The 22,549-nt window shown below is 39.0% G+C and overlaps 2 protein-coding genes across 2 annotated transcripts; both read right to left on the minus strand.

Annotated features, from left to right (window-relative positions):
- Positions 1 to 358: 358 nt before the first annotated feature.
- On the minus strand, positions 359 to 6,359 carry cbln12 (cerebellin 12). The gene is made up of 5 exons (XM_066681804.1): positions 6,329 to 6,359; positions 2,873 to 2,929; positions 2,375 to 2,741; positions 2,156 to 2,275; positions 359 to 1,409 (listed from the first exon to the last, which is right to left on the minus strand). The coding sequence occupies exons 3-5, from the start codon at positions 2,654 to 2,656 to the stop codon at positions 1,212 to 1,214; spliced, it is 600 nt and encodes a 199-aa protein (XP_066537901.1). The 5' UTR covers positions 2,657 to 2,741; positions 2,873 to 2,929; positions 6,329 to 6,359; the 3' UTR covers positions 359 to 1,211.
- A 4,235-nt stretch (positions 6,360 to 10,594) lies between these two features.
- On the minus strand, positions 10,595 to 19,796 carry trim110 (tripartite motif containing 110). The gene is made up of 7 exons (XM_066680296.1): positions 19,299 to 19,796; positions 17,915 to 18,010; positions 16,784 to 17,017; positions 12,808 to 12,830; positions 12,503 to 12,648; positions 11,569 to 11,840; positions 10,595 to 11,129 (listed from the first exon to the last, which is right to left on the minus strand). The coding sequence occupies exons 1-7, from the start codon at positions 19,794 to 19,796 to the stop codon at positions 10,857 to 10,859; spliced, it is 1,542 nt and encodes a 513-aa protein (XP_066536393.1). The 3' UTR covers positions 10,595 to 10,856.
- Between the last annotated feature and the right edge of the window lie 2,753 nt (positions 19,797 to 22,549).

Here is a 22,549-nt window from a genome sequence, read left to right on the forward strand (position 1 = left end):
AGAGCTTTGTTCTCCATATTACTGCTCAGTGTAGCATCACCATGATTGTGAAGCTGTAATTTTAAAGTAAGAATAGCACATAGTGCTCCTCTGAATGCAAGTTATTATTATTTTATATATATATATATATATATATATATATATATATATATATATATATATATATATATATATATATATATTTAATAATTGATAATATAATAATAATTCTTAAAAATAAGAAAGTTTCTACCTCATACCATGTTTTGATTTTAGAAACACTGACAAAATATACATTATGAACATTTTAGGACAGTGCCACCAGAAAAAAAAGTCCCATTCAAATAAATTTTATATTTTATTTCAATCTATTTTCCATTAAACTATAAATGTTTTTCTTTATGGCATATTTCAATAGATTTCCGATTGCTTCTCAACATAGAACTCTTGCTCAGAAAAGAAAGCAGAAAGACTTAAAATTAAACTCAGACCTAGAATTCAAACAGAACCTATGTGTATTTTCCTCGGATCAACACTCACTGGCCACTTTAGTAGGAACACTAACCATGTATCTCCACCATTTTATCACCTCCACTTACTTGCATTGACCTAGCTCTGGCATTTCATAATGATATTTTGAAGCAATGGCCGCACCAAGGCCATTTTGCTTACCTGAGGCAGGTTCACTGCAAACGATTAGGATCACTTATAGCTTAGATTCTGGAAGCTTGTTTCATACTGTGCTTCACAACTTTACTTCAAAAATGGCATGTCAAAATATGCTAGGAATGTGAGGTCCATATGTGTATTTAAATCAAGATTAGAATAGTAATATTTTAAGCGAGCATATATCTGGAATTCATGGAAAGTTTGGTCTTGATTATTTATGAACAGGAAAAAAAATCTGACTGTAATTTTGCAAAGAAACAAATGGATTACACCCTGCATTAGTAGGTCTATAAAGTATGTCTGTATGGTAAGGAAACTTTAAATGAAGAATAAGTTTAGATCCACAGTGCATAGTGTATCTAATAAAGTGGCTAAGGAGTATATTCTTTATGCTGGTTTTCCAGACAACTATTCAGATCAGATTTAGAACACATTAAGTGGCATGTTATGTTGAAAATCTTTTGACTTCAGGCCTAAAACTCTGTGCCTGGAAAACCAGCCTGTACTTGTAAATTCCCTGCCTCTGCTCAGTTTCTCTGCCCAATCCTCCATCCTTTCTGTATTTACAAAGGAAAGACCAAGAAGCCAGAGAAGGTGGAGTATTTCCAGCCCCCCATCAGGTTGCCCCGCTCCAGCTTCAGGTAGGCCTTGTCCCCCCTTTCCATGATCACCAAGCCAGCATTGGTGGCTGCCTCTCGGGTTACATCTTGGTCTCCAGCAAAGGCAGAAATCATTGGCCATCCATTGAGCATCAAGCTCACCTGTAAGAGGGACAGAATGAGCAAGTATTACCAATGGGATTCGTCATTCATTAAATCAAGTAGAAAGTGGTTCCACTTTTTCTATTAATTATTATCCTGTTAGTGTTATGTCACTTTTCCACTGCATGGTACCTACTCTACTCAACTTGCCTCTACTTTTTTGATTTTCAGTTAGACAAGTCTGGTACCTGAAACAAGGTAAATTTTATAGTACCTGGTTTTTATAGTAAAATTTTATAGTACTTGGTTCCAAGTGAGCTGAGTATGGACTAAACCGTAACCTTAAATCTAGCAGAGCACTGATTGGCCAGAGAGACTTGTCAATCACAACAAAATGCACAGCATCCTGCAAAAACTCATAGTTTGTAAAATCTTCAAGTACAGTAGAGATCCCATTTATTTTTAGCAGACTCACAATGGCAGCTCATATAATTACACCATGGTCTTTTGAAAAGTTACAAACACTCCTTGATTGTTGGCCAATGAAGGTACCAAGTGACAGAAGGACAGCGCAACAAGGAAAAATAACATTATAGTATTTTACATCATGCATACTAAGCTCATGCATACTAAGTTGTGTTCAGTCCCAAAAATCAAAAACAACATGCGCATACACAATGAGTCAATAGGGTTTATTGCTACCGCCACTCATTTTATGAAGTCCAAAACCTGTGGTTTTCATTAGAGGCAGTGTTTTTCTATGCCAGCAGCTATATTCTGAGGGGAAAATTAATATTTATCCCTACCTGGATGGTTTGTCTGTTGTACGCTTTCACTACGTGGAAGTTAAAACTGTACACTCCTCTTCTTGGAGCCAAGAAGACACTGCTCTCCTGGTCAAAATGGCCACCAACATTAACCAAAATCTGTAAATAAGATTAAGCAGTAATGCAGATATTGTTTGAAAAAGCAGGTCTGATAAGATGATGAGGATCCTGTCTGTTCAGCTTACTGTTCTTGCATACCTGGTCAAAGTAGATGATCATGGTGCGGTTGCTCATGTCAGTGGGTTCATGGTTGGTTTGACGAGTTGCAGAGAAAGCGACCCGGCCAGTTCCAGATCGCACTGACATGCCCAGTGCATTATTGGCTGGTTCTGAAGATGGAGTAGAATCACAGACCACTAGACATTTCCCTTCCAGGACAATGGGCTCAGTGTCATTCTGACTCTTGACCACCAGGGGGCCCCACAGCAGAATCAAGACAAGGATTAGAGTAGGCACTCCAACAGGTAACTCTTGTGGCATGCTCTTGAATAGTTGATTTATCTTGCAGTCTGCTTCTGAAAGTTTATGTATATTTTCTCAAATTTTTAGCTTTCAGCAATCAAGACTGAAATAGAGGAAAATAAAAGATGGGCGGAATTAAATCAAACTGCCTTGTGTCCTTCCTTCTTCATTTTTAGTTTCCATAAACAACTTTTAAAAAAATATCACACTATTTTTGTGGGTTGTTTCATTTACCATGGGATTCCATTTACAGGTTTTTTGAAAGTGGAATATAATCCATCATCAGATGATCTGTGAAGAGAGAAAAACAAGAGGACAAATGTGTGATAAAGCTGTGGAAGTTAATTCCTAAAAATAAAGGTGCTAAAAAGATTCCTGCTACAAAAACCATTATATATATCTGCTACCAGCTAAAGCAGCAGTTGCATTTTTGGAAGTTGTCATAGGCTACTGGATAATCAGAATGTTAATGCTGGGTGACTAGCTAAAGTCCAGCCTTGCATAAACCAAAATAAACAGTAAGCTATGCTGTTTGTCCAGCACATTTGGTTGCCTAAAGAAACTTTAATTGGATAGTGGCTTAAAAAAATCAATTGAAATCACCTAATGGATGATTGAATATGAAAAAAAAAAAAAATTGTTTTAAATGGCCTCAGATATACTCATTCAGCCAAGGCAGGTTTGGGTTCTGTTTTTTTTTTGTTTTTTTTTACCACATGAGCTATAAGGTTAGGTTGCTAACAAACACTAGCCAAAAAAATCACTGCTCTAATCATTGCAGTATATAAATAACTAAAACTCTCATCTTGAACCCAATATTTTCCACACTTTAGCTTTTCCCAATTCTGAAATTGCAATGTCTACCTATGCAATGAATACATTTTTTAATTTGAAAATATAGCTACATGTTCATTCATTCACTCATTATCTGTAACCCTTATCCAGTATATCAGGTGAGTCCAGAGCCTACCTGGAATCATTGGGCGCAAGGCAGGAATACACCCTGGAGGGGGCGCCAGTCCTTCACAGGGCAACACACAGACACACACACACATTCACTCAAACACTCACACCTACGGACACTTGTGAGTCTATAACTACATAATTACTGATTAATCACAACTGGAATGTTAATAGGGATTAACCTTTATATTAGAGTCATATTAATATTCTCAGATTTTATCATTGGTAAGCATTAACGTTTTACTCTCATTTCAAACCAAGCTGATATATGATAAAGTGTGGGAGTTCAAAGGAGAACGCTGAGGTGAGGTTGATTTTTCACCAAAAATCCTGAGGAGGAAAACTTTATTTTCTTTATCGAAAAAGAATCATCACTCTCACAGTTCAGTCTCTGAGCCTCCAATAATTATATCACTAATGGATTTCTAAATCAAAATTAATAGTTTACTGGGACAATTGTTGTTGTTGTTTTGTTTTTTCCTATTTAGAAATGTGTAACAATATGAGTTTTAATGTGGCATGATCTTGGCCACACTAACTCCCTCATAAAATGTCTCCCTATATCTGTAGGATAATAGATCCACGGCCAAATTTGCGGAAAAAAACATTCAGAGACACCGAAAACTTCAGCTAACATTAAACCTTCTTAACAAAGACAAAATAATTTATTTCTGCATTCCCTTTACACAATAAACCCTTCATGTATATTTAAATTTAAAGGAGTTATCAGTCATTTAAAAAAAAAAATAATAATAATAATAATAATTTTCATAAATATTCTTGTGTCACTTATTGCTCCTATAAATGTGTTCACAATCAGCAGGTAACCTTATGAGAGAGAAGGAGGAGGAGGAAGAGGAGGTGATAGGAGGGGGAAGGAGGCAGTGTTGGATGGGTGTCAGCAGAGGGAAGCAGCATGCAGGAGGGAGTAAGTACTATGGAGAGAAAAAGGAACAACTCCACTGAGAGACCATCTGTCTTTCACACGCGCCCTCTCCCTCCTGACGCTCCACAACATGCATCCCACTCTGTCCTACCACCCACCCACATACATCATCCATCTCTCCCCCCTTTCCTCCAGCACACTGCTTCCAAGGGACCTCCAGTGTCCTGGCACTCTGCATATAGGCAAAAGATTCAGCTATGACATATAGTTGTGTGCAAATGTTTCAACACTCATTGTCATACTGCAAAAATGTACTCAGTGAGTGATGATCTTAAATCCAGTAATTACATCTAATATAACTATTATTCAACCCATTTCTGGATTACTGATGCTCATTTTAAGGTGTATCCAGAAAAAGTGTCTTATTCTATTGGTAGACCATTTGACTTGTTTCAGGAAATAATTTCTAAAACAAGCCAAATAATTTGCCAAAGGAGTAACTTTCTCTAAACAAAATAAATTAATCAAGATAAAAATGGTCAGAAAAAGGTTGAATAATCTTGGCTATTTTCTCACAATCTCATACTCATATTTCTGTAAATAGAATCATACAACATTTATGCAAATTGTAGCGATTTTAACGTAGAGAAACATATATGGTTTATCCATATTGTTGCTCTCCCTAGTGTTGTTCACTGTAGTGAACTGTACCAACTCTCCTTCATAAGGTACATAGTGCAGTTTTTGTGGTGCTGAGCCCAGAGTAGCAACAACAGAGGCCATGTTCTCTCTATTACAGGTCAGTGAAGCATCACAATGATTTTTGAAGCTGAATATTAATATTTCATACTGTTCCTTTAACGGACATTGTCCTTAGTTCTGAGCAACATTCCTGTTGGTCAACACTTGTAGTGTAGAAGTGAGAGTTGGCCTTTCCAAATTATGCCAAAAATTGTAAGTAAATAAATAAATAAATAAATAAATAAGGGTGGCACGGTGGCGCAGCAGGTAATGTCGCAGTCACACAGCTCCAGGGACCTGGAGGTTGTGGGTTCGATTCCCACTCCGGGTGACTGTCTGTGAAGAGTTGGTGTGTTCTCCCTGTGTCAGCATGGGTTTACTCCGGGTGCTCCAGTTTCCTTCCACAGTCCAAAAACACACGGTGGCGACTCAAAAGTGTCCGTAGGTGTGAATGTGTGTGTCTGTGTTGCCCTGTGAAGGACTGGCGCCCCCTCCAGGGTGTATTCCCGCCTGCGCCCAATGATTCCAGGTAGGCTCTGGACCCACCGCGACCCTGAACTGGATAAGTGGTTACAGATAATGAATGAATAAACAAATGAATAAAAATATGCAAAAATGGGTCACAGTTATGTGAGGTATTTACTTAGAAAATCATAAACTGGTCAAAAATTTTTGCATACAAAAATGCATACAACTCTCTTCAAAAAAGTGCCAAGCTTTTAACAAACTGCTGAGTACAAATAACATATGTAACGGAAGAAATAATTTCCTGAATAATTCAACCATTTTTATTCAACCATTGTTAAGGAAATTTCAACAAAATTCTAAAGTGCAGCTGATGCTTTCAAATTATACCAAAAAATATCACCAAACAATGTTTTGTTCAAACAGAAATGATATTACTTAAAACATTTAAAACCACAAAATTCAACAAAGCTTCACTTTTGCATTATTACCTCAAGGCATTTTATTTCCCAGTGTTTTCAATTATGAATTCAGTTTTTAACATTATAATAGTTTTGCACATATAAGCCATACTGCATTGATGAAAAGCAGAATGTATTCCCACTCATTCCTTAATAATAAAGAGAATAAATCACCTGTTTGATGTGGTGGTATGTCCTCTGGAAAGGCAAGGAGGGACTGCAGGAACCGTGAAGCTCAGTGGTACTTATCATATTTGCCAAAGACCCTCCCTACAAACACCCCCCCACACCCGCTGCATCTCACACTCTCTCTATTTATGTCTCACTTCAAAATCATTTAAAGGGCCCATATATAACTGGAAACCAAACTTTGCTCATTTTTGGCAATAGAAAAAGTCTGATGCAGCATGTAATTATTACAAAGGTTTCAGAACATGCACCCAATCCATCGCTCTCAATATAGAACCAAATTTCTGCAATCAGTTTGATTACAAAAAAGATACATACAGTTTAAACAGATCCTTTTAGAAACAAAAGGAGAAAACACTTTTAGAACTTGTATTTCGGCTGTTGTATTGTATTTTTAATGTATTTTCCCTTGTGATATTTAGGCTTGTTTGTGGCATGGCTATGTTGATAATAAACAAGCCATAGCCACGCCTCCCCCACCACCACCATTTGAAGGAAACATGCTTTTTTTGAGAGGAGGCCAATCTCCTCCATATGGTAGATGTACATTCTCCCCAAGATTCTATTGAACAGAGGTTCCCAAATGGGTTTTGCTGTTGTTGTGGTGAAATATACGGTGCATTACTGCCACAAAACACTATAATGCTATGGGTTAGCATGGTGGTGCAAAGTCCTGCGGTTGGGGGTTTAAATCCTGCCTTGGGTTCCTGTTTGTGAGGAGTTTAGTGTGTTCTCCCTTTGACTGTGTGAGTTTTCCACACTAAAGTAACCCATGCAATAACTCATTGGCTGTTCAAAAATGCTTCCATAGGTTTGAGTGTGCGAGTGATGGGATGACTAAGATGCCCTGTGATGAACTGGTGGCCTCTCCTGAGTGTGCACCTAGTGATTCTGGGTAGGACCTGGGCACAGTGTCCAGTGGTTAGGGAAAATGAATAAATGAATGAATTAATTGGATAAACGAATCCATGCATGCATGAACACTTCAGTGTCTGTAACCGCTTATCCAGTTCAGGGTCGCGGTGGGTCCGGAGCCTACCTGGAATCACTGGGCCTAAGGTGGGAACACACTCTGAAGGAGGCGCCAGTCCTTCACAGAGCAATACACACTCACACATTCACTCACACACTCACACCTATGGACACATTTGAGTCGCCAATCCACCTATCAACATGTGTTTTTGGACTGTGGGAGGAAACTGGAGCACCCGGAGGAAACCCACGCAGACACAGGGAGAACACACCAAACTCCTCACAGACAGTCACCCGGAGGAAACTGATGCAGACACAGGGAGAACACACCACACTCCTCACAGACAGTCACCTGGAGGAAATCCACACAGACATAGGGAGAATACACCACACACCTCACAGACAGTCACTCGGAGTGGGACTTGATTTGGAAAAAAATGGGTCAAATTTGAACTCAGACCTGATGTAGACTGATGTATAATTAATTACACAAAGTTACACTGAGTGTTTAAAATGCAATGATTAAATCACAGAAAAATATGCTATTATTTTTTAAACATTTTGTAATATTATATTATTTTAGAGGTGAATTAAAAAAAAGAAAAAACAAGAATGACACATTAACATGTCTGTTCTGTTGGATTTTCTAATTGAATGTGCTCAACAATGGAGTCTTTTCATTCAACACAGAAAAAAAGCAGTGAGGATGCTTTTAGCACTTCCTCAATATGGCACTCTCTCCCACAAGCCAAGCACCTCCACTTAGCAACTTTAAAAAGCACCTTACCTTAGGGTTTTATTTGTATGTATTTTTCAGTTTTTAAGGTCTTGTTTTATACATACATTCATTTGATGTTTATTTGATTTTTAAAAAAACTATTTTCAGGTGTATGTTTTACTATTATGTTTTTGGTATTTTATCTTTAAATATTCTCTTTAAAAATAATTCAATTATTCAATTCTTGTTCTGCCCCTTCATTTTCTTTTTGCTTAGTTTATATATATATATATATATATATATATATATATATATATATACATACAGGGGTTGGACAATGAAACTGAAACACCTGGTTTTAGACCACAAATTATTAGTATGGTGTAGGGCCTCCTTTTGCGGCCAATACAGCGTTCATTCGTCTTGGGAATGACATATACAAGTCGCACAGTGGTCAGAGGGATTTTAAGCCATTCTTCTTGCAGGGTAGTGGCCAGGTCACTACGTGATGCTGGTGGAGGAAAGCGTTTCCTGACTCGCTCCTCCAAAACACCCCAAAGTGGCTCAATAATATTTAGATCTGGTGCCTGTGCAGACCATGGGAGATGTTCAACTACACTTTCATGTTCATCAAACCAATCTTTCACCAGTCTTGCTGTGTGTATTTGTGCATTGTCACCCTGATACACGGCACTGCCTTCAGGATACAATGTTTGAACCATTGGATGCACATGGTCCTCCAGAATGATTCGGTAGTCCTTGGCAGTGACGCACCCATCTAGCACTAGTATTGGGCTAAGGGAATGCCATGATATTGCAGCCCAAACCATCACTGATCCACCCCCATGCTTCACTCTGGGCATGCAACAGTCTGGGTGGTATGCTTCTTTGGGGCTTCTCCACAACGTAACTCTCCCAGATGTGGGGAAAACTGTAAAGATGGACTCATCAGAGAACAATACATGTTTCACATTGTCCACAGCCCAAGATTTGCGCTCCTTGCACCCTTAAAACAGATGTTTGGCATTGGCATGAGTGACCAAATGTTTGGCTATAGCAGCCTGGCCATGTATATTGACCCTGTGGAGCTCCCAACGGACAGTTCTGGTGGAAACAGGAGAGTTGAGGTGCACATTTAATTCTGCCGTGATTTGGGCAGCCGTGGTTTTATGTTTTTTGGATACAATCCGGGTTAGCACCTGAACAGCCCTTTTAGACGGCTTCCTCTTGCGTCCACAGTTAATCCTGTTGGATGTGTTTTGTCCTTCTTGGTGGTATGCTGACATTACCCTGGATACCGTGGCTCTTGATACATCACAAAGACTTGCTGTCTTGGTCACAGATGCGCCAGCAAGACGTGCACCAACAATTTGTCCTCTTTTGAACTCTGGTATGTCACCCATAATGTTGTGTGCATTGCAATATTTTGTGCAAAAACTGTGCTCTTACCCTGCTAATTGAACGCTAATTTTCATTTTTCAATTTCCATCATCCATCCATCCATTATTTGTAACCGCTTATCCAATTCAGGGTTGCAGTGGGTCCAGAACCTACCTGGAATCATTGGGCGCAAGGCAGGAATACACCCTGGAGGTGACGCCAGTCCTTCAAAGGGCAACACACACACTCACACCTATGGTCACTTTTGAGTTGCCAATCAACCTACCAACGTGTGTTTTTTGGACTGTGGGAGGAAACCGGAGCACCCGGAGGAAACCACGCGGACACTGGGAAAACACACCAACTCCTCACAGACAGTCACCCGGAGTGGGAATCGAACCTGGAATCGAACCCTGGAGCTGTGTGACTGCGACACTACTTGCTGCGCCACCATGCCGCCCAGTTTCTATCAATAATTTTTTATTATTATTATTATTATTATTATTATTATTATTATTATTATTATTATTATTATTATTATTAAAAAGAGGTAGAAAAAGTAAAAGTAAAAATACTCTCCAGGACTTCCTTACACTTGCTAGGCACCTCAATTCATAACAAACTAGCCTCAGAAGTGGCAATATTTAAAACAAAACTTTCTGAAGAATTTTTACCTTTTGGACCTGAATGAATCTGATAAATATTATGAAGGAACTGATTGAAAATTATCTTATTAAACATATTGGTAAAGCACACGCACCACACACACACAAATTATATATATGTATGTATGTGTTAGAGAGAGAGATGGAACAATTTATATATTAATTCATGTATAATATATTAATTGAATTAATTATATATTAATTCATGTAACAAAATTTTGAAGTAGTGACAACATTGACTCGTTAAATATAAATGCTTTAATCAAAATCGTTGTCAAATCAATAATAAACATAAGTCATGTAAACCAGCACCAGACCCATAAAACAATCAGGCTTTGCAGCTCAGAGCAAATACACCAAAGCCATTGCAGTCACTTTAAGGCTTTTAAACTTATGTAAAGTAATTACTAAAAATTCAACACCAGCATACTTTCAAATTAATTTCTCAAAAATATAAATAAAATGAACTAAACATAAAGGTGAAACTAGTCAAATTTGCCAATAACTTTTCTTCATTTTTTGAAACTGACACCTAATGGACTTATTACAAACTCTGTACTACTTTCAAACTATTTTAAAAAGTATACCTTTGCTCCAGTGTGGAGGACTCGCTCTGTGGAGCATAAACTGCAGTACAAAAGACTGAATGCTCCTTTAATTATGCTATGTATTTCTTTTAATTTGATACAGAACACATTGAATTGACTAATGTTGGCATATTTAGAATAGTTTCAAGTGAATCAGCCCTTTGGTTCATGTCTCATAGTCACAGTGAGGGTCACGTTTTTCTGAGGATGGAGATCCGGCTGTTAAGCTCAGGTTTATAAAGGCCGAAGCCCAGGCACACAGGCTGGGTAAAGTTGGTGCAGAATTTGTGCAGTGGAAGTAGAACGGATGATGGCCCCACCTCAGAGAAGGTGATGGAGCCGGATGTGAAGTCCAGACTGACCGCCAGACGGTTTCCAGACATTTTAGACACGAGTCGGATTTTCTTTCGGTTGTGCCAGGCAGCCAGCTTCCGATCATGCTGCTGAGTCAGGCTCCATGACACCTGTGTTAGTCCGAAAAAAAAAAGTCAAGCAATTCATCAGCTTATCCAAATAATCACTATTTTATCTGCTGTTAACACTAGGTTTTAATTAAAGTCATGTTTTAAAAAAGATCTTATAGACGATTTAATTTCAAAATATGCAAGAAATGTAGGAATACTACAAAAAAATGTTTCCTCTGGGTGACTGTCTGTGAGGAGTGTGGTGTGTTCTCTCTGTGTCTGTGTGGGTTTCCTCTGGGTGCTCCGGTTTCCTCCCACGGTCCAAAAACACACGGTGGTAGGTGGATTGGAGACTCAAATGTGTCCATAAGTGTGAGTGTGTGTCGCCCTTGCGAAGGACTGGCATATATATATATATATATGTATGTATGTATGTGTGTGTGTGTGTGTGTGTGTGTGTGTTTTTATAATACTCCTGTACTATAAATATTAACATTACCTTATTGCACCCAAAGGCTGTCCCCTCCTTGCCTTTTCTATCAATGCTGTGATAGGTCACTGCTATGTCCCAGAATCCCTCTGCTTCCAGCTCCCAGTAGTGTGTTCCAGAGGTGAAGGTCTGGTTAGTGACCACCTGTGACCAGTGGTCAAAACGGTGAGGATGATCAGAGAGAGGTAATCGATGTCTGACCCTTGTCACCGACAGCAGGTCATTAGAAACATTTAAGAGTGGATGGGCAGAGTTGGGGTCCAGGGTTAAAGAACAACTCACTAAAAAACAAACAAAAAAGTAAGTTTTTCTGAGCCTATGCAAAATTTCCACTACATTTCCACTACTACATCTGTCTGTTTTTAATTCAGTGCTTTCTGAAGGCGCAAAGACCACAGAAGGCCAATATTGGATTTGGGCATTGCAGCCCATTTCTATGGATTCTCTGAAACTTTTAATGATATTATATACCATAGATGATGAACGTTCCATGTCCTTTATTATTTTAATTCACCAGTCTACAAGTCCAACATTTTTGGAATGTGTTGCTGGAATAAAATAAAAAAATGGGCAGATATTTTTCATAAAAACTGTACAATCTACAATTTAAATATTGTATTTGTTCTATTTTCAATTCAGTTTAGGGTTCAAATGAATGCATTCTCTTTTTATTTACATTTTGCTGTGTCTTCACTCTTCAGGGTTGGGTTTTTATCTGTTTTTCGGATTTGTCTGCTTTTCCTATCAGAGCATGACAGTGAGCCAATAAATAGGGGGGTACTTTGTGTATGAGTGTTCTTGTCTTAAGTGAATGCCCCATACTGCAGTTTTACACTTTTCATATAACGTCATCATTGTCAGGCAACATCTTGTAATAACGCAGTATAACTTTGAACTTTCATACTGCCCAAATCTTGTGGAGAATGAAAATGTCTTCACTCACAGAGATCTCTCTTGAGCTCAGTAAGGCATTTCAGCGTCTCAGATATGAATTCCCTGTATTTCTGCTCCATGTGTTCCAGAATAAGTTTCTTATTTAAGTTTGGCAGCACTGGGGTAAACAGTGGTAAGTTGAGGCCATCCACAAGCCTACAATGTATAAGACATTCATTAGATTTACATCATGAATGTGTCTGTGTGGAAGTGCAATTAAAAATTTAAATTAGACGTACAAACATGGTAACATGATACATGTGCCTATTACAGAGCTAAATTTATCAGTCACAGTGGAAGTGGGAGAAAACTTACCTTGAATATTCAGTTTGAAATCCCTGCAAAGAAATATGCAGATTATTGAAAAGTATGGTTATCTAGTATGATAAAATAAGTCTACATGTCTTTGATTGTGGGGAGCTGCCGTTCTCTCTGGTTTGTTTACGTTCAGAAGCTCAGTACATTTTAAGGTGGAGCGGTATGTTTGAGGAGAAAAATGACTGTTGTTGGTTCATGGCTGAAGTCACTAAGTTTCTATTCACTGTTTGAATTACCACAGTAACTCATTAGTAACGGCAGTTTTTTTGTAACACATTCGGTCTGTATTTAGTTTCATGCAGTTAGAAGTCTCCTAAATTGAGAGTGGGTTTCTACCTAAATGATCTGAAACAGCTAAAATAAGTAAACATTACCCACCTATGGAGCAGGAATAAAGCAATATCCTCATCTCTTTTCTTGATTTTCAACATTTAGAGGGCTCTTTGTCATTTATTTGCTTCATTTTTTATTTCTTTGCAGGGCAAATCTTACTGAGTCACTATGCTTTTTTACTTGTTTTTTTATACTGACACGAGAGTAGTGGCAGATGAATGTTTTATTCATTTCTAATAAAAGAAATTTGACTTTTTGGCACCTTAATACTTAGAATCTAGATGGTCAACTTCAGAGACATTTCCCATTCCACCAAATTAGATTGGAATCTGATATAACACCCAGAGACTGTCGTAAACCACACCACAGGCCACTTCAGGACGTTTTATGACTCATAAGGTCAAGAGAGGAAATTCTGGTGATGGCAGAGACACTCCAAGGATCAACTTATTCTCTCTGTAAAAACTGCTTAATTAAACCTTAATTCCCATTGGTTTGAAGTTGCATATGGGTACGACTGTGTAAAATTAATTCCAGTTAGACAATCAAAATGGATGGAATTAATTTACGTGTTTAAAATTACCCTTCTGTAAGAACTTATGTAGGAACCAAGGACGTCAAATACTCTGTATGTTATTTGAGTAAGAATCATGTAAAACAGGTTTTTGTCTGAATGATATTACTTTGTGTAACATATAATCCTTTATATTGCAAAAGCATGATTCAGAAATCTTTGATACTCAGTCAACAGGAGTCTTTGTTATGTCAAGTGTCATAAATTGTATGTGATGTCACTACCAAGGGAGGTTCTAGTCTAAAAGAACATCCAATCAGAGGCAAGACATGCTCTAATCCTCAATCCCTGATGACCAATCAGGCCTTCAAGGTGGGTTTCCGAAGACCTGGTTTAAAACCCAGTGGTGCGACAGGCTCTTCAGATCACTCTTCAGATCCCTCTTCAAAATTCTTCAAGGGTTCTAGGCTCTTCTAGACTCTTCTCAGTCTCTAAGAGACTCTGCTCTCTTCCAGAGAGAATACAGACTCTCTTATGGCTCTCTCTTAAAACAGACTTAGGCTCTTCAAGCAGGGTCCAGGCAGAACAAACCCAGAACAGAGAAAGAAAATGTAGAGAGAGAGAGAGAGAGAGAGAGAGAGAGAGAGAGAGAGAGAGTGAGAGAGTGAGTGAGTGAGAGAGAGAGAGAAAGAGAGAGAGAGAGAGAGAGAGAGAGAGAGAGAGAGAGGAAAAGCAGAGGGTAGATTCACACAAGAGTGAATCTGCTTCCAGCCCGGAAGCTCAGCTAAGAGAGCCCAGAAATGACAACAGAAGTTTATGTTTATTTCTAGAAGTAATATTAGAAAGCTATAGTTTAAATCCAGCAAAGCTTGACACGAACCCTCAAAGTGGTAGGACAAGAGCTTCAGGATCAGTGATGAAGTAGAAGGCCACATGCTCCCTCAAAATGATCACCTTCTGAGGTAACGTCTCTGAGCAAAGGCCCAGGAGAGACATGCATGGACGTGGATCTCATAAGGAGGAAGATCAGCAGCAAAGGAGAATCCCACATGCCCCTCAGAATGCCACCAGCTCTGACAGAGTGGTCGCCGTGTCTAAGGCTGTGTCTTTGACCAAAAGCCAAACAGAAAAATAGGTGCAATGCTACAAGGCCTGTGTCTGTGATGTACTGCAAGCCGTCTCCACTCCTCTCCAGGGATACACAAGGTCACATAGCTTCATATCTTTCATTGCTCAGGAGTGGTGCTGAATGGTTTGCTGGGATAAAAAATAGCCTTTCTAGAATTTAGGGTATTTATCATAGAGAAATTCCCTCATATATTAATCTCCCTGCTCCCTCATGTATCGCTGTAATCCATTTCATTATATGAATGTATAATTAATAGTCATTATTTCATATTACAATTAATAAATAAGTTGTGTGGTAAAGCCAATCCTTGGTTATTTGTTTGTGTGCACCTTTCTTGTACGGAATTATCACTTTTTGGTCAGATTCAATTTCGGAGCCAAGAACCTACAGCAGGTCAATGAGCTTAATTCATTAATAATAATTAATTCTAGTTAATTCTGCTGTATAATATGTAAAGTTATCCAACATGATGGCCTACATTTCCAAACTAGAATTGGACAGGTAAAGACACTACATATTACTTAATGGTTCCCAAACATGGTGGCGCAGCAGGTAGTGTCGCAGTCACACAGCTCCAGGGATCTGGAGGTTGTGGGTTCGATTCCCGCTCCGGGTGACTGTCTGTGAGGAGTTGGTGTGTTCTCCCCGTGTCCGCGTGGGTTTCCTCCGGGAGCTCCGGTTTCCTCCCACAGTCCAAAAACACACGTTGCAGGTGGACTGGCGACTCAAAAGTGTGTGAGTGAATGTGTGTGTGTGTCTGTGTTGCCCTGTGAAGGTCTGGCGCCCCCTCCAGGGTGTATTCCCGCCTTGCGCCCAATGATTCCACGTAGGCTCTGGACCCACCGTGACCCTGTATTGGATAAGCGGTTACAGATAATGATTAATTATCCATGACTCCGCTACACTAGGGCTTTTTTAAAGACATTAGTCCAGTGCGCAAACAGACAGGAGAGCTAGCAAATCTTCTGAATTTTATAAAAGTGTGTTTAGATAAAAATCGTGAATGCCTTTAAAGCTGGGATTTTCTTTTATGTTGCTCTCACTGCCTTTTTGTGTGATCATGCTTTAAGTGTTGAAACAGACTTGTGGGATTAACTTTGGTTACTGAAACTATCTTTTCCAGTCTTTACATTTAACGTCATGTTCAGTGTCATCTTCACTAAAGGTAAAACGTGTCCAAACGACACAAACAGCATTTTCCTTGGGCACAAGCTGCTCGAGTTGCTCGGTTGACCTCTGTGCTTTAAGTTGGATGTATTCGTTTTTTCCAGCACCCAGAATAAGGCTAGATCAAAAATGAAAGTAAACGGTAATTTAAAAATATATCAGAAATACCTAATTTAAAGTAATACTAAGATTAAGGTAAGATTAGGTAAGATTTGGCCTATTTGGCTCCTCCCTACAGTTGCGTGTAATTCATTTTTACAGCACTGTCCAGAAATCAAGGCAGAGGGTGTGGGAAGTGCAGTTTCTATCAGAGTGCCCATAACAAAGGCTCTGCTCTCTCTAACAGATCAGTAAAGCATCACAATGATACTGAAGCTGTAATTATAAGGTAAAGATTCTACCTAATATTCCTTTACATTTTTCTGAAGCTTATGTCTCAATTAAATAGATAATTTAATTAGGAGGAGGTTTCACAAAGCAGCTTTTATAAGTTAGCTATATAAATTTAGTCCAGATTTGAGAAATGTCCAATAGGAAATTCCCTCATCTGTTCCTTATAGATTTATCTGGCTAAACAAAGAAATCATTCTTTGTGGACATTTGTGTTCAAACTTTTGTTTACAACTGACCGTTCCTAGGTTTAGGCTTTCTTTCCACATTCTGGAACTCCTTACCTTCTTCCACTTTTTATCTTCAGTCTTGGCTCAAACTTTACCTCTTCTCAGAATGCTTTGTCTCTCTTTGATTGTGTGCAAGGCTACTATTATGCTGTTTCTACTATTATTATTGTAACTGCATTATTTCTGTATAAAAAGAAGGCGGCCTCTGACCCAGATTAGAAGGAAGGGGTCTGTCTCCTTCAGCAGACTGTCCAGATAATGATGGATGTTTTCAGTCTGCTCCAGACCTCCTTTTACTCTGCTGAAGTTCTCCTGCAGTCTTTGAGTGGTCTGCTGCCTCTCCTGCTCGTTTGCATTCCTCAAAGCCAACACCAGTCTGTCCACCTGGGTCTGCAGAGCTGAGCCCATCCTCACCACATGAGAGGCATCTGCCACAGAAGACTCCTGTGACAATTTTTAGAATAGGCATAACATAATAAATTAACCCTTTGCATGCCGAACCATTTCGTAAGGTGTTTCTATCTCCACAAATGTACGATTTAAGACATTTTTACACTTACATTTTTAACGGGAGTTATCTTAATCTTTATATGTTTATTGCATTTTTTTTGATATTACAACAGAATCTGCAGAATCTACACTTGATGATTAGAGGTAATTTATTCTCTGTAACACAGGTTTAGATTATTCAAATCACACAGGATTATAAATATTCTGAAACACTACATGTTTTACCGGCACCATTTTTAACTGGTCTTATTATTGTCTGAGAAAACAGAGGATAATCATGTTTTGGTACCTATATGCATTTACTTTTAGGGATGTCCTATCTGCTTTTCACAGCATATATACAATACTATTAAAGAAACACTATGTAGATTTGGTATTTGCCCCTGCGCTTCCCTTACAGTTGCCCTCTACAGATTGTAATTTTACAGCACTGTCCTGAAATTAAGGAGGAGGTAGAAGGACAAGGGCTGTTTCCTACCCTCCTCTAAACATTACATAGTGCAGTTTCTCCAGTGCAGAGCCCAGAGTAGCAAATAAAATGGTTCTCTGTATCATCACAATGATTTTGAAGCTCTATATTAAAGTAAAAATACTACCGAGAGCTCTTTTAACCCATATTTTCTTTGTCTCTTTTAGATTTGTTCCTCCAGACCACTTTTTAAAGCTTTTTAAAAGTTTTCATGAACGATTACATGACTCCTCAATACAAGAAATGCAAGTGGGCTTTCCAGGGCATGTAAGTGTACAGTTTCCACTCTCTCCATTCCCCAGTTTAATGTTCTAAACAGTATACAGGATGTTTAATAAGACATTTAAGGTGGATTTGCTTACTGTTATGTTGTTGCTTGTTTTCTCATGTTCCTGAATGATTTTCTCACCACCCTTTATCTTTTCCTCTGCTTGCTCAAGAAGAGACTGTAAAATTACCTAAAGGGGAAAAAATTGATTTAAAATTTTTAATTAAATAATTTAAAGATAAATAAAAACTTGTTTTAAATTTAAACTAAGCAAAGGCGAATGGCAATGGAAATACTGTCTACAGAACAAATATAGCTTTTTAAAAATGTACTATCCATTAATGTAATGTAGTGATGACAAGTCATTCCTTCTGTGTTTTTATACTTATTGACAATTGTAAAATAGATTACTTTGCCATACAACACCTTGTATGTAAGTCTACATTGTGAATATACATATTTATATATTTATATGTGCTGTAGAGATCAAAACTGAGAACAGACACTCTCTATGGTGGGTTATTTCAACACTGCAGCTGGAATTGCTCATCAGTTGCTCACTTTAGTAGCAGTATCTTTCTCTCTTCTGGTATACAATTACTCTTTGTGATTTTGTTTACATTAATTATGAGAATTATATTAAAAATAACGTAATTCCCCTTTAATAAAAAATACACTTGGACTAATATGTTATTGCCAGAGCAAAACTTTGTAACTCATAACCATTGCATTATATGTGTAACATTTCCAAACTACTGTTTTTAAGCATAATATATTAACTGAATGAATAAATGAATTACTAAAACCTACATTATTATCAGCTCCACTGACTATACAGGAGCACTTTGTACTTTTCTACAAAGTGTTCTACAGACTGTACTATATCTGCTTCTTTGCCTACTTACTTATCCCCATTTCACCATGTTCTTCAATAGTCAGGACCACCACAGAGCTGGTAGGATTTGGGTGGTGGATTGTTCTTAGTCCAGCTGTGACACTAATATAGTGGTGGATTGTTAGTGTGTGTCACACTGGTTTGAGTGGATCAGATACAGCAGTGCTGTTAGAGTTGTTAAACCCCTCAGTGCCACTGCTGGACTGAGAATAGTCCACTGACCAAAAACATCCAACCGACAGTGTCCTGTGTCACTGATGAAGGACTAGAGGACGACCGACACACACTGTGCAGCGACAGATGAGCTACTGTCTCTGACTTTACATCTACAAGGTGCACCAACAAAGAGGTGTGTCAAAACACACTAACAAACTACCACGACGTCAGTGTCACTGCAGGGCTGGGAAAGATCCACCACCCAAATCATAACATGCTCTGTGATGGTCCTGACCATTGTTTGTAATTGTAGAATTACAAAGTGCTCCTGTATGGTCAGTGCAGCTGATTAAATGGACAATGAGTGTAGATACAAGTGATCATTCAGTGTAACATATTTAGCACTTGTGCTAGATTTACTGGCCACCTTGTAATCTTCCTCCAGTTTCCTCAGGCCCTTAACCTGGTGCTGACCATGGCTGCTTTCCAAAAGGCAGTCCGCACAGATATACTCCCTATCGTCCAGGCAGTAATAGCGGAAGACCTCCTGATGTGCAGGACACCGGCGGTGGGACATGTCCATGAGTGGCTCCACCAGCCGGTGAGTACTGTATGCTGGACCGCGCAGGTGAGGCTGCAGGTGCTGTTCACACAGTGAAACCTCACAGCGTAAACAGCTCTTCACTGCAGGACACACCGCTCCTGTATCCCCCTGCTCAGGACAGCAGTCACACAACACCATGCCATTCTCCTCCTGACACTGTGGACACATGAAGCCCCCCTTGCTGGTCCTGGAGCCCCGAGTCTGTCCCCACATCTCCCATACACAGTTGGAACAGAAGCTATGGCCACAAGGTAAAGGGTAAGCTGGACCAAACAAGTCACGGCACATAGGGCAGGTCATCTCGCCTTCCATGGAACCCATAGCTGTAAATGTTATCTAAGGGAAATTAAAAGATTTGGATGGTATGTTAGAGAGAAACTGTTTTTAGAATCATATAATAAAGGCTAGAGCTGACACTGACACTGGTTATTTGAAACATTCTATAAAGCTAGCTAACAGACAAGTGGAGTGGCTAGAATCATGCTGTGATGGGGAAGATAGAGGGTCAGGGAGATTCTCTGTGTCTCTGTGTTTTTCCTCTGGATGCTATGTTTCATCCCATGGTGTAAAAACACATGTTGGTGCTTAGATTGGCTATTCAACAGTGTCCACAAGTGTGAGTGTGTGTCACCCTGTGAAGGACTGTGTTCCTGCCTTGCACCCAGCAATTCTGGGTAGGTTCTGGACCCAATGTGACCCTGAACTGGATAAGCACTTACAGACAATGAATGAATGAATGTAAGTTGCCTTATAATTTTACTTATACTTTATTGCAGATGCTGTATTTTGCAAACCAAATACTTCGAACTGCAATGTAACATAATAAGCTAATGACAAGCCTGATATTGTATAACACTAAATCCTACTTATTTAAACGGTTCTTATATCGACTACTTAAAGGATTTTCCTTTGGATTAGCCCATGATCATGAAAATGTATGAAAATCTATGAGTTTTCTATATGATCTGATAAGATTTCAAGAAACAGACACATCAGTAATAAGGCATTTAAGGGTTGAATCGCACCAATAAATAACGCATCTCATGTTTAACTCTGTTAGCAATAGTAGAAAACTTGCTCTGCAGCATCCACTATGATTATGTCCCTTGACCTAGCTAGAATTTTTTTTAGAAGAGTTTATGAAGCATTTCTACTCACCTGTTTAGATCCCAATGCAGCACACTAAAATGTAGTCATTATTAAAGCAGACCTCCGAGTGAAGCTGTAGTGTGGGTACAGCAGCTGCTTTATCCCACTCCACTACCTCCTTAATCTGAAAGATTGACCTCTTGGCATTGAGTTCTGCTAATCTTTGTGTCAGTCACATGACCCAATTAGCAAAGAGCTGTAGAGCTTATATCCAAGTTACTGTTTTGTTTATTTAGTTGTTATGCTTTTAAATAAAAATATATTATTATACTATATACATATACATTTATATAATGTATCAATCACTACTTTTTAATCACATGTCTCTCCCAAATACAAGTGTTCGAAACCATTATCCTCAGGTTACCTTGCCCTTTGTTGCCATTACCACATTGGGGATTTAGAGGAGCTGTGCAGTGCCTAAGCCACCATTTTGGACTGGGTTGAACCTCATCCAGTACAACAGGGCATGCCTTTTTCCTCTTTTGATTTAGCTTTGTTTTTGCAAGTCCAAATAATGGTGTAAATACTAAAGCCAAGCCATGAGATGGCAGCAGAATGGACAAGTGTAAAATGATGAAAACTATTGCTTTTGGTCATGTAAAGTATTACTTGATATTTTCTTTATTTCAATAAACTATTTTCATTGATTTGAAGAAAACCTTATTAACACAGGTCGGCACATGTGAATGTGTCACCCTGCGAAGGACTGGCACCTCTCAAGGGTTTGTTCCAGCCTTGTGCCCAGTGACTCGGGGTAGGGTCCAGACCCACAATGACCCTGACCTGGATAAGCAGTTAGAAACAATGAATGAATTATATGATTAAGAATTAAATGATTAATACAGTCTAAAACATGATTACCAGATATGAAATGTGTTGTTTCACTCATGTTTCACACGTTTAAAAATGTGGATCTAATATATGCCATACATATCTGTGTATGCTGTGACTGAGAGATAGGCAGCTGCTACTGACTGCTAGCTGCCACTGACCAACTAGCAGTGGCTGTTAGCTGCCAGTGAGCTACAGGCAACATATACTTGCTGACAGGAAGCTGCTACTGACCAATGGGCAATGCCAATTCTATGTGGTAATTGTAAGCAGACAATGCTCTTCTTGTGACTGACAGGCAGCTGATTTTTGGTGACTGTTGGTAGCTGGTAGCTGCTGATGACTGGCATTTGCCACTGACAAACTGGAAGCTGTTCTTACTGAATTAGCTGCTCTGACAAAGCTCCTGTTTGTTGGCTGATTTTTTGCTATTACCAGACTGGTTAAGCTATTCGATAAATGACAGCTGCCACTGACAACAACGCAGCTGCTACTTGCTTAATAGCTGCCAGAGTGGCTCTAAGTGGGCCGTACAGCTCCGAGTGAGCGCGGAAGAACATTTTAAGCACGACTCAAGCACGTCGCTGGCTTCAAGATATGTAGTTGTCTTAAAGGCTCTGGAGACGACCCAGAGGCTAAAGAACCTTTTTTATTTGTTTTTAAAAACAGGGCTGATATGGAGCTGTTTCTAAAATCTTGTGTTGATGAGCAGGGTCTCAGGGTCAATGCGATGTCTGTGGTTATGCCATGCCCCTCACCCCAGAATTTTCTTAAGGCAAGTAAACTGGACTGTAGGCCCCTCACCTCAATTCTTAAGGCACAGATACTAGACTGCAGGGCCCCTTATACACCACAGTTCAGACAGTGTGTATAGTCTTATACTTTTAGAAACCTAGGCTGTCTGGTTCACTGTGACGTCCTGCTTTGCGTAAAATGCCCTGCACAAAATAGGTATCCTAGTTATTTTCTTTCTTCTAACAATTTTCCATAACTAATGCAGCTGAGATTGCTCTGTTTGAGCATTGTTTGGAAGTTTAAGAGAATTTCAGTGAGTTCTTTGGGACATTGTGTTAGATTATTGTGTATTTTGT

Source organism: Hoplias malabaricus, chromosome 9, assembly GCF_029633855.1.
Source record: "Hoplias malabaricus isolate fHopMal1 chromosome 9, fHopMal1.hap1, whole genome shotgun sequence".
Lineage (NCBI taxonomy): Eukaryota > Metazoa > Chordata > Actinopteri > Characiformes > Erythrinidae > Hoplias > Hoplias malabaricus.